We start from the raw sequence: 17,656 nt of genomic DNA, 5'->3' as shown, positions 1-17,656 counted from the left end.
TTTATTTGCTCCTGAATATATCCAAAACTGCATTTTTTAAATTTGAAAAAAAAATTTTTTGCTCCCTAATGTGTTGTACATGTGGTAAACATTTCATAATGGGATTGCAATGTGATCAAAGTGAAATAAAGAAATGAACTTGTACGTACTCTTCACTTAACTGCAATTCATATAGCTTCCAAACATATTACAGGAGAATTACACAGTGTACACTTATTTTTAAAACTTCTGGTTTGCATTGGTTATAAACCTCTTGCTTTGAGAGGTTATAAATTCTTCCTGTTGGATTTATCCTGGTATCTACTTTTGAAATAACATCACTCCTATGTACATTAAGAACATCTTCAAAGTCTGGGTAGTAAAAGGAAGGTGAAGATCACTGTGGGTGTAAGAACTTCATCTTCACTGTTTGATTTTCCTCATTTGAGTTAGAATACACCCCAACCACCAGTGTCCATCATATCTGCAGATCAAGAACCCAACCATTTCTGTGAATTAAAGATTATCCTCAATGTTTGTTGTGCTTGCTATTGTTGAGTTGTTAGAAAATGAAAACAACCTCACTTGCACCGATTCTTGTGCACTAAACAAGAATCAGTGCAACTTCAAAAGAGTGGAGTTTCTGAGTACCGGGTATAGTTCTTGCTGTCATTGTCCTACTCTTCAAAGCCTCTTCTACTTTATGCTGTTCAGTTGTACTGTAATGAAAATGTATCAACCTAATGTGTCTATTTGCCCAGTCACACAACTGTCGTAGAGTCAGTTTAGGTCATTTGAAGGCTTGCTCTACCTGCAAGTCTTTTAACAGTCCCTGCCACACAATCACACGCACTTTTGTCATGAGATGTGGCAAGAAAATACCACTCTGCTTTGATCCCAAAGTCTGATTTATGGTAACAGTGGTTGAGAAAATTGAGTCTGTTTTTGTATTTAGAGGCAGCACCATCACTGTAGTAGTAGATCAGGCTTGGTTTTGTGGTAAAATGAGACTACATGAAACCAATTAAATATTTCTGAAAAAGGTGCACTACTATTGTGTCATGTGTGAGACAGTCAGAAATTATGACGAATATAATATTGGAAATAGATTGTGAAGGGGTGAACTGCTGCCTGTGTGTTGTACCAGTAGAAACCTTGGGCTACATCCTGGAGAATAAATGAATAGTTCTCAGTGAAGTCGCAAATTACAAGATAATTCACCTTCTTTCAGAGATTATTTCAGATGGGTGAGGTAAATGGACTGTTGACTAGCAAGAAATAAGTGTTGAAGTTTCAGAAGTTTTTCAAAATGTATACTGGTGAATTCATCAGTAGGTTTGACTAATGTCTCGAGAGATCACTGTTTATAAGTGGTGTTTTCAGTGCAGTTGAGCTCAAAAGTTTCCTCAATTCTTCCTGTGACTCCTTCAAATCCAGGACAATTTTTGCAGTTTCCAAAGTAGCAAGCTTCAGTTGGATTAGCACATGCTACATATTCACAATATCTTTGTAAGATTTAATTGGTCTATCACCTTACGTCAGTTCTTTCATTCTACAATGCATAATCATAAGTTTTCCATTTTGATGTGTTATACATAAACAAACATTGTGGGCTCCACTTGCACCTGCATGAACACAGTAGTTAGGCCTGAGATCACAGAACTTTGAAAATTTCATTTTCAGCAATGAATACCTCTGTTTACACAAAGCTTCACAGAGATTACACAGAATTAATTTTTTCTAAACAGCCCTCGTCTTCCATTTATCTTAATAGAAATAAAATATTTTTTCCAGGCATCATTCGACTTATTTCTTCACTCTCATACAGATCTGTTACTTTTTCTGTTGTTTCAGAGTCTTAAGTTCTACCAGTTTTAGGATCAGGAGATGACACGACACCTTTTCTTTAACCAGGCTTTTAGCTTTCCTTGCACTGTAGTCTGATACTCCAAATTCATCTTGAATTTCTTTTAAAAAATCTTTTAAAAATTTTATATCATTCAAATGCTTGAGGCGTTTGAATAGTTAAGTATATTTTTGCTAAGCAATATTTCCAATTGACATTTGTCATTTCCAATGACAACGTAGAAACTTCTTATTACTATTTTCAGTTATTCAATTATCAATTTGTAATGCTTGTACTATTGTTGTCTTGTAGGATAAAAATATAAGTGCAGAGAGAGAGAGAGAGAGAGAGAGAAGGGGGGAGAAACTTTCAGTTAATTGGAAATATTGCTTAGCAAAAAATTATTCAAATGTCTTGAGCATTTGAATGATATAAAATTTTTAAACATAAAATTTGACAAAATCAACATATTAACTTCAATAAAACATAAGTACACATATAAAGTAGTGCTGAAAGTAAGTACTCAAACACACAATTTGTCTCATATTAAAGTTTTCTTAACTTTCTTAAAGTGACTGCCATTTCAATAACATCACTAATGATAAGCTGTATAAAAGCTCTTTTAAAAATATTCTTGATACATTCTCTAAATTTAGAAATTAAGTTCATTATATATAGAAATTTTATCACATTTTGTCATATATCATATATCACTTAAGTTTTGAAGATTGAAAATGAAGAGCCTGCAGTACAAAAACAAATGAGAAAAGATGTACTTATTGGTGTATGTCTTTTTAATTTTTAATGGAAGAAATGAAACAGAATCCTTTTAAGATTAATAGCTGAAACTAGAGTTGCAGTTCGGTGAGAAAAATAAGAATGCCAATATTGTTTGAATAATAATTAAGAATTATCGTTAATCCAATATATTGTTCGTCTGATTGTAACTGGACTTGAATTATTGCAAGGTACAGAGGTGATATCATCACATCTAACAAAAATGGTTTAGTGTTTATTTGTCTTCGTTTAATGTTTTTGGTGCTTTTATATTTGAGTATGAGGTCGAATTCATTTTTTAATTTTTGCTGGATTTGAACCGACAGTTACAAATCCATTAATATTTTATAATTTGGCATCCTCTTTTAGTACAAATGTAAAGGTTAAATCATTAATTAAATAAGTGGTTTGTGTACAATTAAAATGTTTATTTCTCTCTTTAGGTGTATAAGAGTAATGATGCCAACACTGCCTTAGAATCTGGTCCTGGAAGTGAATTTTATTTTCGAATTGTTTATAATGGTAAGGATTTGACTAATCGGATACACTTTTGTAAAACATCAACATCTGTTACTTCATTACAAAATGATGGAAGATTAGGTGGAATAGGACGAGGAGGAAATTCAGGAAAAAGGAAATCCAGTCGAGTTCCAGTGTTGTGCCCAATTGAATCAATAATTAGATTTCTTCATGATGATTACTTTACACCATTTAATGTTACTAATTTAAAAGATGCATGTACTAATCATATTTAGTAACTGAATATTTGTATTGTATTCTTTAATTCCAGTAGAGCAATAAAAAGTTTGTAATATCTCAACTTTGAGCAATTTGTTTGTGCTTGTGATTTATACTTAATATTAAAAAAATTAGATATTTTTTTATAAAAAGTAGTTTTAAATAAATTATTGTTTCATTTCATTGTGGTTGTGTGTTTAATAATTTTTATTTCCAAAATATAGTTTCAAAAAAAAATGGAAAATTTTATAAAGGATTTATAGAAATTAGTCTAATTAATATTAACATTTTATCACTTGTCTGTTGGGTCAGAAAATTCTTTCAGTTAAAAAATGTTATTAAACTTTATAACAAAAAAAAAAAAAAAACAGGAAATGAATGTGTAAATTTAAATTTTATATAATGATTGCATACTGGAAGTTAATTTTAATGTTAAATTTACATTTTCTTGCTATTTAATATTGTATTAAATGTTGTTAATTAAGTGTGAAAAGTTTTAGCATCAGGTTGTTGCAATTATTTTTTTTATTATGTAATTTAGTGAATATTTTGTACCTATAAAAAGTTAATCTTTTTTCAAGTGCCATTAACTATTATCATTATTAGCAACTAATAAGCACTTAGACCATACAGTGAAACAGTCTCAGCATCATTTAACTTCGGTCATTGTAGGAATCTGTTTACACTGGCATTTTATCATCACGTCACACCCTTCAATTTTCATGACTGCTACTCTGTGAATTTTTCCAGGTTGTGTGTATCGATCAGATTGAAAGGTGTGCATCATACCATTTTGCTCAGGGGCTCTAAATTGTATTTATTAAACCAAATTATAAAACTGAATTAATGAAGAATTCAAACAAATTTAAAGGAACAAAAAATGTTATTACTTATTTTAATGCAAAAATTATGTTATTAGTAATTATTATTAAGTATGTCTTACTGATATTAACAATATCAGTGAACTAAACTTCAGTGACCAAAATAAACCAGTAATACTGGTGTATTCATCTAGTTGTTGATAGCTGTCAGATAACTTGAACTTGGGCCATGCAGCATCATAGATAAGCTGCTTTAACACCCATTGTATTATTAATAACATAGCCAAGTAGAAATATTATCTAAATAATTCATATTTATTTTGTCAGAAAAACTTTTTATAATGTTATGAAGGTAAGTAAGAAATATTACATGATTAACATAGAAGATTAAATCGCTGACAAACAGTCTTGGCTTCTATTCTCTGTTGCCAAATTTGTTTTAAAAACACTTAAATTTTTCAACTATCGTCTCATTCAGTACTTATTTGGTTAAATCATATTCCTGCCACTAATACTCCTAAGATCCATCCCTGTAAAAAGAATGGTAATTATGCTTATACAATTCATTAACATATGTGTAAAATAAAATTGCTGAAAAAGATAAAATATTCACACATATTAATACTTAATATATAAAAATGAAAATATATTATACTTGTTAAGTCTTTTGTATTATGCACTAACAGGTGTACACACAATATTCTTGCTTTCAGAACTGAAAATGATATAATTACAAATTCATAATCCACAAATATTTCTAGAACTAATCATTCTGGAAAGCATACCTAGAAATTCCTCGTACTCCTCTGCCTGACAGTTGGTTGATTATTATATATACACTCAGGACCACAACTTTCTGGAATTCCATTCATACGAACCCTCATGTAGCACCCCATTAAACACAGGGTCCCATGGGATAGCAATTGAATATCAGCACTCCTGATATAATCAAGTAGCCATTCCTGTACATAAGCTCTCCTCAGATTTGGCTTGGAGATTAGCAGGACTTCTACCTCTTTCCATTTGGCAATTTCCATTACTACATCAGGGACCTTACACTCCGGTTAACATTTATCTGGAGATATTTAACCATTAACAGGTTTACATTGCATACTACCAGCTCAGTCTCCCTCTACTGCACACTTGAAACAGCAAGGCCTCTTACTGCACAATTTGGCAACGTGCTCCTCTAACCCACAGTTAAAACACAGGGATGACCTATCAGGAACACTACATTTCGCTGCCAAATGCCCAGTTTCATGGCACTTGAAACAGCACGGCTCCTCCTTCCTGAGTGCAACCCTGCATAGCACCCAACCTACCTTGATCCTCTACCTTGCTTGGTAAGATAACCTGCAGTTGCTGAAGAACGCCACTGTGGCGTTCTTCATGTCTTCATATGCCAGTCTAATCGACGTGACCTTCAGCTCAAGTTGAGTGTCCCCAACCGCATCCCAAATAGCATTAGTTTCATGGCCTCAGTGACATTGATCTCCACATCCTTCACATGAACAAATGCCAATCTGCCTCGGGAACCCACTGCTCACAGTCACCCCCTCTTATTTATAACGGTTTGCTGGACCGCCACAGCTCTTTTCCTTTGGGCCTTAACCCTTATATGCACTGCCTCATTCACACCCTTCTTGATAGAGAGGATGTTCCCAATATCTTCTTTAGCGACACTCTCCTTCAACCTCTTTAATAAATCTATGTATGTTTTCTCCTCTTCTTTGATTACTGTGGTACTGATATTAATCTGCTGTCCACTCATGTTGGATGACTTATTGTCCATTGCCTTTTCAATATAAATCATTATAGTCTGCCTGTGATTATCTGCATAAAAGAAAGAAGAATTGAACAAGTGAAACAATCAGGTACTAGGTACCATGTTAACAAAAAAATCAAAAACTTAAAACTAACTCAAGAATAGCAAGAGCAGTCTTACTTCCTATTTTACGTAATGTTAATTACTTTCATGATTTCTCAGCTTGCAGTTTAGATAAAGCATTATTATTTTTTTAATTAGCACTCTCTGTTGTTCATGACACAGGGATTTATTAATATTTTTAGTTCAGCAATTTAAAAAAAAATTCTAGCAATACATATTTTACATTTAAAAGATAATCAAAAAATTCATAATTGTTTTTAAAATGAAGTAGTCATAAAAAGCTTATGTTAGAAACTAAACACTCAGATGGGGATACTATGGACATTTACGTAATTTTTTTGTTAAATAAAATTATTATTGTTAACTTTATTTACATTTTCAATTATGAAACATAAATTAAAATAAATATGATTACTTTTTATTAATATATAGCAGCTTTATGCATAATTATTAATCACATAACTAACCTAAAATATTATTCAAAGTTACCCTATCAGGTGGCGTAACTTTGGACATGTACTTTCTAAACACTGCTAAAATAGTAATAAATGAGTCAACAACTTTTGACAGTTGGAATTAATAGCCCAGTAAATATAAAACCAAAGACTGAAAATATACAGGTGTCCTAAGTTATACAACCTGAAGGCTAACATTGGCCAATATTAGATACCAAACACAAAAACAATGAAAAGCCATGTGAATAACTTTGGACAATAAAATAATTGACAGAGGACTGGAATGAGTAAAAAACAAACTAAAAATTAAATGTATTTTCTATTTTATTATGTTAAATAAGTTTTATATGAAAATTAGCAGGTAAAAATTAGTTTTATTTAGTTAATGTATTATTTTTATATAAATTTAGTAAAAATTAATTTATTTCTCCTCACATTCTAAGAAATCTGACAAGTCTGTTAACTTTGGACACTTCAAATTACAATGAATTTTTAATATTACTTTTCTGATAAACTTTGGACAAAAGATTATCATAAAGTATGGTATCTACTGATTAAATAGATTAATGAACAGTAAATTTTTAAAAAAATCTATAAAGTTTAACTTCTACCCCATATTTAAACCATCAAACCCAATGGAAAAAATCAATTTATTTCCCTCTGATTTTTTTATGCATGGTTTTGGCACTGGTAATTTTTGCACAATATTGCTGTCTAATATTGTCATCATCATCTGGCTAACAAAACTTTTTATTAGAATGTTGTGCACAAAATAAGTAGTCCAGAACTTGTTTTCAGTAGCTCTCTCACGAATTTGCTATATAGTAAATTAGTCTATTTTTAGCCGTGTATTTCACTAAAACCCAATCTCCTGGCTGAAAACTGTATCCCCTTGACTAGTAATTCATGTTCTCCCAGTATTTTCAAACTCTTCTTGCAAATCAGTATCATATTAGCTGTCACCATCTAACTGCGACTCTTCTTCTGCAGTACTGTCTTTAGTTCATCTTCATCACGTTCATTCTTTTTCTGTTTTTTTAGTTTTTTACTACATTTATCATTAGCAGTAACTTTTTTTATTTTTTAGACGGTACTTTTTTCTCTCTTTTCACTAGCATTTAGGTTATTATTTTGATTTTTCAAAATCAGCAACAGTGACACTTTTTCTTAGTTCAACTTTACTTCTTTTTCTTCTTTGTTTTTGGAAAGTTGGATAATTTAGTTCACTCAACATACTTGTAACTGTTTCAGAAACCCTTTCTTTAATTATTTCTTTATCCTTACTAACAGTCTTATCAAGAACAATTTGTTTATTCACAATTTGAATCCTGAAATTAAATTTACTTTTCCACAACCATTTACATCAAATTTATCTATTAGTGATTTTAAAAGTCTGGGAAATTCATCTTTTGAAAAATTTGCCTGCCTTTTACCACTGCCATTTAACTTCCATTCTTTTATAATAGCACACCATACTTCTTAAGGGGTGCATAATACTCTACATCTAACGGTTGAAGACCGTTAAAAATGTAAACAGATATTCTGTTTACATTTTTATTACTCATATTGAGAAGTGAGAACTTAAATTGTCTCCAATAACCACTTTAGGTCCCTCTGATTTCCTGGCCCAAGGAGCATCAATCTTTTGAGAATCAGTCCTCAAAACAAGCACACCAAACCAACCAGACAGTGTGCAATTATACACAGCATCATGAGGACCTCCCACGAATCCAGTAATTGTAAAGGCAGGGCTTTGTATACAGTATACACCAGAAGAAGAAGTCCTTCAGCGGTTCCTGCAAACATCAGTGATGTAGCAGTCTTAATTTCATTGAAAATTCTATCGGCGTACTTGATACCTCTTTTAAAACTGAGTTTATCTATTCCAAGAATATCACTTAAGTTTGTTTCATCAAAGGTGAGTATGTTTGAGGCTGGAACATCCATCAAGCTTTGTTTTAAATTGTTAAAGTAATTTTTAACCTGATCATGGTTTATAGCAGCTCGTTTTGTAGAAATGTTCCTGAAAAGTTTTTGTGATAATTTATCAGTATGCTTTGCTAAAAACATACGAACAAAATGTCCCAGGAAAGTTATTTTTAAACTATGGGACAGTTCTACCCATGTGATCAAGAAACCCCTTAATCTGAAACCCCAACTTGATCTGAATGTTTTTCATTTAATTTATTATGAAGTGTTGATTTTTTTACTCCAAACTCATCTGCAGCTTTTGCCTAATTGATAACTTATTTTCTGTGATAGCTTTAATTGCTTCAGTTAATTTCTCTGGCTCACCTTTGTAGGATCTGCTACCAAACCTTTTGTTGTGTTTTTTAGGCATCTTCGATCTGCAATTGGGAGAAAGCAATACAGTATTAACTTCAGATATTTAGATATATAGCATAAGTTGTCCAAAGTTACACCAACATGAAAAATTGAAAATTTTTTACCTTCGAATCATTTCTAATCTAAATTATATAATCTTTTTACATAAGTGGAATAAATAACTAATTAAATGTGGAAACATGTACCAAAAGTAATATATTGCTTTTATTGGCACTTATCTACACAATAGCAACAATCTTGAAGTTTTAAAATTTTTTTTAAATATCTAGAATCACTTTTCCTCTGTATTCAAAAAACAAAGTAGTTCACCATTAGTGATTTCCTTCCTAAAGTTACATAATGACCTTGGGTAACATGGAAGACAAGTGGTATCTAAGCAGTGATATAATCAAAGGTAAAATGAAAATTCCCTCAGCCCTACCTACTGTCCAAATTTACCCATTCAGTCCAAAGTATACCCAGCTGATGGTATGCTTTACAAATCTGGAGATGATAACTCTAGCAGAGACTGAGAAAACCTGAACCTAGGATTTAAAAAAATGAATTTTCTGAAAATCAAAATTAAAAATTACACAACACAAATATCTACTATTACTTACCTTATGAATGTTCTAGTAAGCATCAGGTTCATATGCTGGTTCATTTTAATCTTCCTCTTCTGCATACAAGTCTTCCAAATTTCTTTTTGCTAAGTGCAGCTTGTCAGACTTTTTTGAGTTCAGATATTTACATTTTCATCGCTTTTGAAGGATTGGTAATGAAATGAGCAACCCTTTCACTCATGCACTTTGAATCATCCCAAACGGCATTGTTAATTTGATTATTATAAAAAATGCTTTGTTAGTATATTTTTGGTGTACCATGAATTGTACCATTTTCACTTTTTTATTGTGTTGTGTATCGGGATTTATTTTAGTGATATTTAGAATTTACTTTTTACTTATATTTACTGTAATACTCATTAGTAATGAAAAACTGTTTTGATGAAAGATTTTGTTTTATAAAAAGCAATATTAAAAAACTGACAAAATTCAAAAGAAAATATTATTTTAGAAAGTTTAAATTTTTATATTTAATCAATCATAAATTTAGGCTAGTTATGAGAAAAAAAAGGTTTAAATAAGTAAAAGTACATAAAATATACATATTCATTCTAATTTTGTCAAAGAAGCTTAAAACATGAGAACGCCCAGACATAAATCACAACTACAGTTACAGAGACAAGATTTATTAATCTTGTTATTAACAAGACTAATATTATTTGGCATTAGATATAATATTATTTAAAAATGATTTTTGTTTCCATGTAATTGTACTGTAATATTACCTTACAGGACAGCAATCCAGCATCAGATAAAATGTTGAAAATAGCCAACTTTATTTGAGATATTACAATCCATTTCAAGAAATAAACGTAACACACTATTATTTAACGTTTCAGCAAGGTTAAGAAGGAATTATCTACTGTAAAATAAGACTGTAATTTTAATAAAGTGTAAAATAAACAGTTTAAAAAAAATAAAAAATCTTTCCACACTTCTGTATCAGAAAAACTTTTGCTTTATTAAGTTATTTGTGAAAAGGATTTACACAGTATGTTTTATATTTTGAAGTGATTGGGTCTTACAAGTTTTTTCTGTCTTTACAGTTCCTCACTTTTTTGAGAGGATACTTTAAAAAGGTTTTACTGTATTAAATATGTTCTGTGTAATATGCATTATTTAGGCTGAACTGAATGTTAGTTTTATATAGTTTGAATTATTGTTGCTCCTGAATTCATTAATTGCTTAGGGCAGTGCTTCTCAAATTGTTTCTCCTATGAATCCCATCATAAACAAATGATATAAATATTCTTATTCTGTTATCATAATGGTCAAATATTTTAGTATGACAATTCAAGAATCATTTCATGATTTGATAATCATTTTATAAATATAAAAATGAAAACTATTACAGGTCTTTTAATTAATAACTTAACCCAAATGTAATTTTTTCCCTGGCTATTCAGTATGTATTTTGTATTACTGTCACGTGTAAACTAAAAGAGTTTGTAATTTGTAAAACAATTTGGATCCCTGCTGCAGAATGTATTACTTTTTATTAACATTTATTAAAAAATTGTTTCATTCACTGCTTTTTCTTTTTTTTTTGTGATCTCCAGTGAGTTTTTTTCAGAGATCTCTATTTCTTTAGAATAAATTTTTATTATAAATTAATTAAAAACTTATTGGAAATCCCAAAATTATAAAGATAGAAGTATGTTGTGTGAGCCATTGACAATAAAAGAAATAATTTTTTTATTATTTAAAAAAAAATCAATTTTTATACAAACGTTTATTATGAAGAAGCAGAGAGCCCAATAAAAATGAAAAACCAGTAAGTGAAAACAATTTTATAAGTAATTAAAAAAAATAAAATAATATGACTGATAAATTAAATATGATGAATTCCATCTTTAGCAGTAAACAATGTCCCTGTTCTTAATTGTTTTTCTTTAACATTATTTTTATTATTTATTTGGATTTTCAGTGTTACTTCATCTTCAGTTTCTTTCATTTATTATTTGTTACATTTTTTAGCATGTCAATTTATTAAAAATTCACTTAATAGTTTGTAGTTTTCTATTTAGTAAAACTGTATTGGTACACCGGCATATTACAATTAAATTGAAAAAATGTGTATTATTAAACAGCTTTTAGTAATTTGACATATTTACAAAATTTAGAAAATTAATCTGTGGTTGAAGGAAAGAAACTGAAGGAAATCCCTAAAACTTCTTCTTCCGAAAAATATTGAATCATAAAGGAAAAAAGATGGAAAAGAACATTCCAAAACAAATTTTCATTTTTCTTTGTAAGAAATAAATAAGTAAAGAACTCATCATATTTTATTAATTGAATAACAAGGTACTGGTAAAACATTAAATGTTTTATAAAGTGATAAAGTGTTGGTCCTGTAGATTAACAGTGCAATTAATTAAAGCAAGGTGTGGAATTGTATAAATCATAACTTGCTTGGTTTTGGAGTATTAAAAACTAACCGTTACCTAGCCTATATTTCTGTATTCTGAAGAATGTCAGTATGTGGTAACAGAAGTTAAGTGTGATTTTTTTACACACAAATCTGTGTATGAAACTTCAAGCAGTGTCTGAAGGCTACTTCAATAATAGCTTTCTGATGAATATCCAACATATTTTAACCATGACCTACTGTCTGGTCAGTTTCAATTAATTTTAGTTATTCTTAAGTTTTTCTTAATACTTAGCATACCACTTGCCTTTTTTTATATGCAATATTCATTATAATTTTTTTTATTAAAGATTAGAATGATTATGATGTTTATACACAGGTTTCAGTCATTTCAGGATGTCATGTTCTATAAATGAAAATAAAGCAGAAGTACATTCTTACCAGAATATGGGCCTGGAAATATTGTTTTCAAGTTATAGTTTTGAAGAATTTCCCTGAATTTCTACTCCAAGGGTAAAATGAAGCCATACAGGAATTTTTTTAACTTAAGTAGTAAATTTTATGATTTCATATGATTTTTGACGTGAAAAATTGAATAAAACAGGTTCCAGAATTGAATCTTAGATATTTTTGAGAAAATTATTGAAAAACACAAAAAAACTGGTGTTGCAAGAAATAGTTCCTTTATGTTTTATGTACTATAACTTTCTTAAATTATAACAAAATTCTTAGAGAATTTAATTTTGAGAAAATTTATGTAATTCAACTGAACATGAACAAGAGTTTTAAAAAAAAAATTATTTACTATAAAATAATTGTTCAAAATGTCCTCCACCTCTATTTATACAATATTCCAATCAATTTAAAATTCCTTTGGTAATTGTTCTTAATATATCAAAATTGTTTCATAGAAAACTTGTTACTAATTCTTTTTTTAGTCTGAATTTGTTCATATGCTAACAATTTCACATGATCTCACAGATAATAGTACATTGGTATTAGGTCAAATGACCTAGAAAACCAGTATATTAGTCCCGCCTTGCTCAATCCAGTTATTTGTAAATATTGTATTAAAGTTATTCCTAACTTCTTTACAAAAATGAGGAGGTGCCCCATTATATTAAAAAATTATATCTTTTATTGGTGGAACCAAGAGATGGTTCCTATTAGTGGAAGAGATGGCAAATTATTTTTTAAGAAATTCAAGTACACCTTTCCCATAAGATGATCTAATGTAAAAAATATTAAACATTTTGGATCTATGTTTATAAAAATGTTTTTTTAATTTTTACTTGTTGAATATGTTCTGAAATTACATACTTTTTTTGTGATACCTCTATATATATATATATATATATATAAATAACGGCTGTGATTTTATTTTTATGCTAATTTAACATTTGAATAATATTAAATTTTTTTTTTATTTTTGAAGTGGATGTTTCTAGTTTGTGAAAACAATTAGTGCCATTTTAATACAAATAATATTTTTTTTTTGTTTTAGTTTTTTCTTCAATTTAAGTTGAAAATAAACTATTTTTTTATAATTATTATTAGTTTAACTGGTATGTTAGCACATGTTAATCTGTGTGAAACATTGACTTACTTATTCTTAATTTTTTCTCTGTATTTTATGCTTACACTTACATTCTTTATTATACCTTTGACTTGTTCTTTACACATAATTTAACAGGGAAGATCAGATAGATGAAAGTAAAAAGTACATGTATGTATAGTATGTAAATTTATTCATTAAAAAAAAAATTTGTACTTATATTTTATTTATTATATTATTTACCTATTAATTAGTCTATTTGTCTTATCTGTTTATCTATATAAGAAAGAAAATAATATTTATGTTTACCTTTATATTCAGTTAAATATTTGTTGTGGTTACATCTACCTCTGTAATAGACTTGAGATTTTTTCTCTCACGCTACATGTCATTTATTTACTTACGTACATTACACAAATTTAATTTCATTATGTTGATAGTTTTTTCTGAGGTCTATAAACATAAGTCATCCAATAAAATCTTAAATCTCATTCTAATGCGAGTTCCAATTTTATAATTAAATTAAATGTTACATAAGTAAATATTTTTCATTTATTAATGATGTACATATTGTAAATAAATTTGTTACATTGGTTATGAAATTTTAATGTATTATGGTTGGTGTAACAGAAATTTAGCTCACCTCACAACTGACTTTAAATTTGTAAAATCAGACTTTTTTTGTGTGTAAGAATTTTTTTTAGTATTATTGCAATAATTATATACATGGCTATGGAATCATAAAATATGTTAGTATTATTATTTTATTTATCTTTGTAGAAAATATCAATGTTTGTTAATTTTTTTTAAGATTCTGAAACATGTACCTTTTTCAGAATTTTAAATTATTGTTGTACTTAAATCTAACAGACAGGGTGTTAGTATAATAGTGTACAGTGCTATATATTTTGCATTTCTTTCAATTAAAATATTGTTTTTAGTCATTTATGAACTTTGCAAACTGTTTATAATGTTTTTTATTTAAGTAATTAAGAATGTTCTATTCATAATATATATTTTACTTTTTAATAATAGTTTTATTGTAAACTAATATGCTTTATTTTCATTGAAATGGTATGAAACTAAACTCTTATAGGATTTTTGTGATCAAAGTTTTGAATGATGTTTCTTTAAAAGTCTTTCACCTAAATGTGATATAGGCTAAAGATTTTTTTAATTTTTTACCCTTTCTTTGGGCTTGTGAGGTCAGTAAAAATGACTCTTTATATCTATGGTTCCATGTAGAACTCTGTAACTCTGTTGTGGCAAATAGAAATAATAATGGAAAAAACTTAATCTTCTTAGAACAAAATAATTTAAACTTGCCCAATAAAATGTCCTTCTAGCATAGATTATAGGAGATGTGTTCAAATATGTTTGTCTATAAGGTGGTTGCAGTTGAGATTTTATGGTGTAATTACAGGTTGAAATTATAAACACCTACGTAACCAAGTAATGTATTAAATCAAACAACAAATTAATCCTATTTTGCCTTTTGCTTAATTAAATAGATAGTGATAAAACAATAGAAGTTACATGTGCATGTAACAGAAGCCGAAACTAGAATGAATGTTTTCATAAAAAAAAGACACTTGCTTCACATGTAACTGGTGTATACTGCTATGTATGGGAGAAAGACATGAAAAATTAAATAAAATTATCCAAGCCAGATTACCACTAGCTATGAGTAATTCAGCTTGGTTTGCAACCTACTTTAAGCTTCATTGAGAGAAAACCATAACTAATGTGAAGGATGATAACTGAAATTGAGATTTGTGGTCTCATCTCTGGAAACTATGTCTTTACATTAAGAATGAACCTCAGTCATTGTTACATTTTTGTTATGATGTCTGTCACTTTTGTAAAACTTATGTTACATCTGCATTGAATGTGTTAGAAGTTATTTTTAATACAACACTTTTTACAATGTATGCTTGACATTAGTGCTGTTGTGACAGATTATATTTAAATAGTTATTTCTAATGTATGTCTGAACTTCTTGATATAGTGAATATTCCATCATATTTAATGTTTTAAAATGTTATTAATTGTTATTAATGTTTTTAAATGCTTTGATAATTATAAATGCCAACAGCAAACTAGGAAGCTCACCTCAGGATTTGTCTAGCTTTAATTATATACAGAAATGGTATATTAAACTTAGCTTCAGCCATTGACATTTACTCTTTCCTAACACATAATTTTCAGGATTCTCTTCCTGAGACATTTCAGGTGTTGAGGCTCGATCATGGTATAAGGAGAATGAAAGTTATTCTTAAACTAAGGACTCCTTCACGTTACATTATTTCATTTATTCTTTTTTTTTAATTCAAATTTGATAGTTAATATTTTTATATTTAAATAAACTTTAGCACACATTCATTTATAGTACTTAATACTTGTTTATGGTACTTCACTCTTTTCTATGATGTGATAGAATGTGGATTTGGGAAGTAGCTAGTTAAAAGTATGACAGATATCAAGTTTCTCTCTTTGTAGAATTAAATTGAATGCAGAATTATTAAAGTAGATAAAGTATGGGGCTATAAAAATTGGTATCTCAGTCGCCAATTAAGCTTTCAGTTATGTGAAGTTTTTATGGAAATTTTATTTCAGGAGCAGACAGTCACTGTTTAGAGATGATGTATCCTCACAATCACCATAAACCAACATACACAACATTTAAATTAATTATAAAGAAATCCTAAAAGTTAAATGACACTAACATCCACTAAGGTTTTTTGAGGTATCTGAGCAAGGACAGGTGTTAAAAAGATCTAGAGCTGTGACATAAATGTAACTGGATATTACTGAACACAGTTTTAAATGTATGTTAGTGGGCTTCCCCAAATTTGCTACATTTATATTCTTGTGACTCTGCTTTGTTCCTAAAATATGCACCTTAAGCTGAATGGCACTTATTGTTATCATGAAAGAAATTCTGAAGAAATCACAGAAATTGTTTCCCAGACTTCAAGAAAGTCTGGATACCAGTGCTCTTTGGTGATTGCGTTACAATTAACCACACATCTCAGGAATTGTCAACCTGAGACTCTACAAGATTATGCTTCATTTACATTTATACATATCATACCTATTCATTCTCTGAAGTAATACCTTTCGGTGGTTCCAGAGGATAAAACAGAAAAAAGGAGAGTAAAGACTTCAAGAAAAAGTCATGGTGTAAAGCAGAAGCTTTTTGAATCATTACGTAACTCTAAAGGAAAGAAGCACAAATTAAAGTAAAATTTTATTGTCAACATTTAGGAACATTTTATGAGTACATTATAGTTGAGTCACCATTATTTTCATTTATGAATCAGAATGATTGAATAATTGTTTAAACTAGACTTTTTCCCTTTTTAGATTAATATTACATAGTTTGATGTTAGGATATAACTTTATTACAAGTGTTAGTTGGTTTTATACAGATCAAGATTAATACTTCTGAGATAATACAATTAGCACCGCAGTGAGATACTGTTCAAATAACTTGGTTGCCAGTTATGTTGTTCAGGATGTTGGCTGAAAAATTTTTTAGTTTTGTGGGGTTCAGTTCTTAGCTTGGGTTACCTTTTATTACTAAATACATTTTTTTTTTACTGATCAGTATGGAAAAACCATATTTTTTTAAACTACTGATCCTGAAATAGCTGTTACTTGAAAAATGGTTAATAACTGGGAATCATAGGTCAAAAAACACCCTAATTGGATGGGAACTGCAATAAAGTATAATTAATAGGGAATATTTTTAGAGTAGTTTTCCTAAAAATGAAAAAAATCATTAATGCAATAAAATAGCAAATTAATATAAAAAGGAATAGGAATTAAAATAATAACATACTGAATTTTTTATCTTCATTACAAGTTAAGTGATTAAGCTTCACACTAATTGGAATATCTCAAAGATTCTCTGGTTATCAGATAAACCCTTCCTTAGTCAGTTATTTTGAATTCTGTAGTTGTCTTTGTACCACTTGTTATTATGAACTTATTAAAAACACATTCTAAAGATGAACTAAAAACAAAAATCACACTACTTGTACAAGGGATGCAGCTGTTGCCTACCAATTATAATTGAATGTGTCAGTTTTCCAAGACATTTCAGAAACATCACAAAAAAAAACTAGATGGAAGCTTGTTGTTAGTATTTCTTTAAAATATTAAGTCATTCCATTAAGTTTAATTGACAATAATGTATTGTAATCTATCAATGAGATACTTCATACATTTTTATGATTAGCTTTATATACATGTGTAAAAGAATAATTTTATTCTATA

The 17,656-nt window shown here is 29.0% G+C and overlaps 1 protein-coding gene across 1 annotated transcript in view; it reads left to right on the top strand.

The window, feature by feature from the left end:
• Positions 1–3,528, top strand: part of LOC142323404 (2-phosphoxylose phosphatase 1) — a 39,024-nt gene extending 35,496 nt beyond the window's left edge. The window contains exon 6 of the mRNA XM_075362978.1: positions 3,046–3,528. Coding sequence (XP_075219093.1) covers positions 3,046–3,357 — 312 coding nt within the window. The 3' untranslated portion in view covers positions 3,358–3,528. The remainder of the gene's footprint in view (positions 1–3,045) is intronic.
• The last annotated feature ends 14,128 nt before the right edge of the window (positions 3,529–17,656 follow it).

This window comes from Lycorma delicatula, chromosome 1, assembly GCF_047948215.1.
Source record: "Lycorma delicatula isolate Av1 chromosome 1, ASM4794821v1, whole genome shotgun sequence".
In the NCBI taxonomy this organism is placed as follows: domain Eukaryota; kingdom Metazoa; phylum Arthropoda; class Insecta; order Hemiptera; family Fulgoridae; genus Lycorma; species Lycorma delicatula.
Note: the sequence above shows the minus strand (reverse complement) of the source record. Positions and strands in the feature narration are given on the sequence as shown.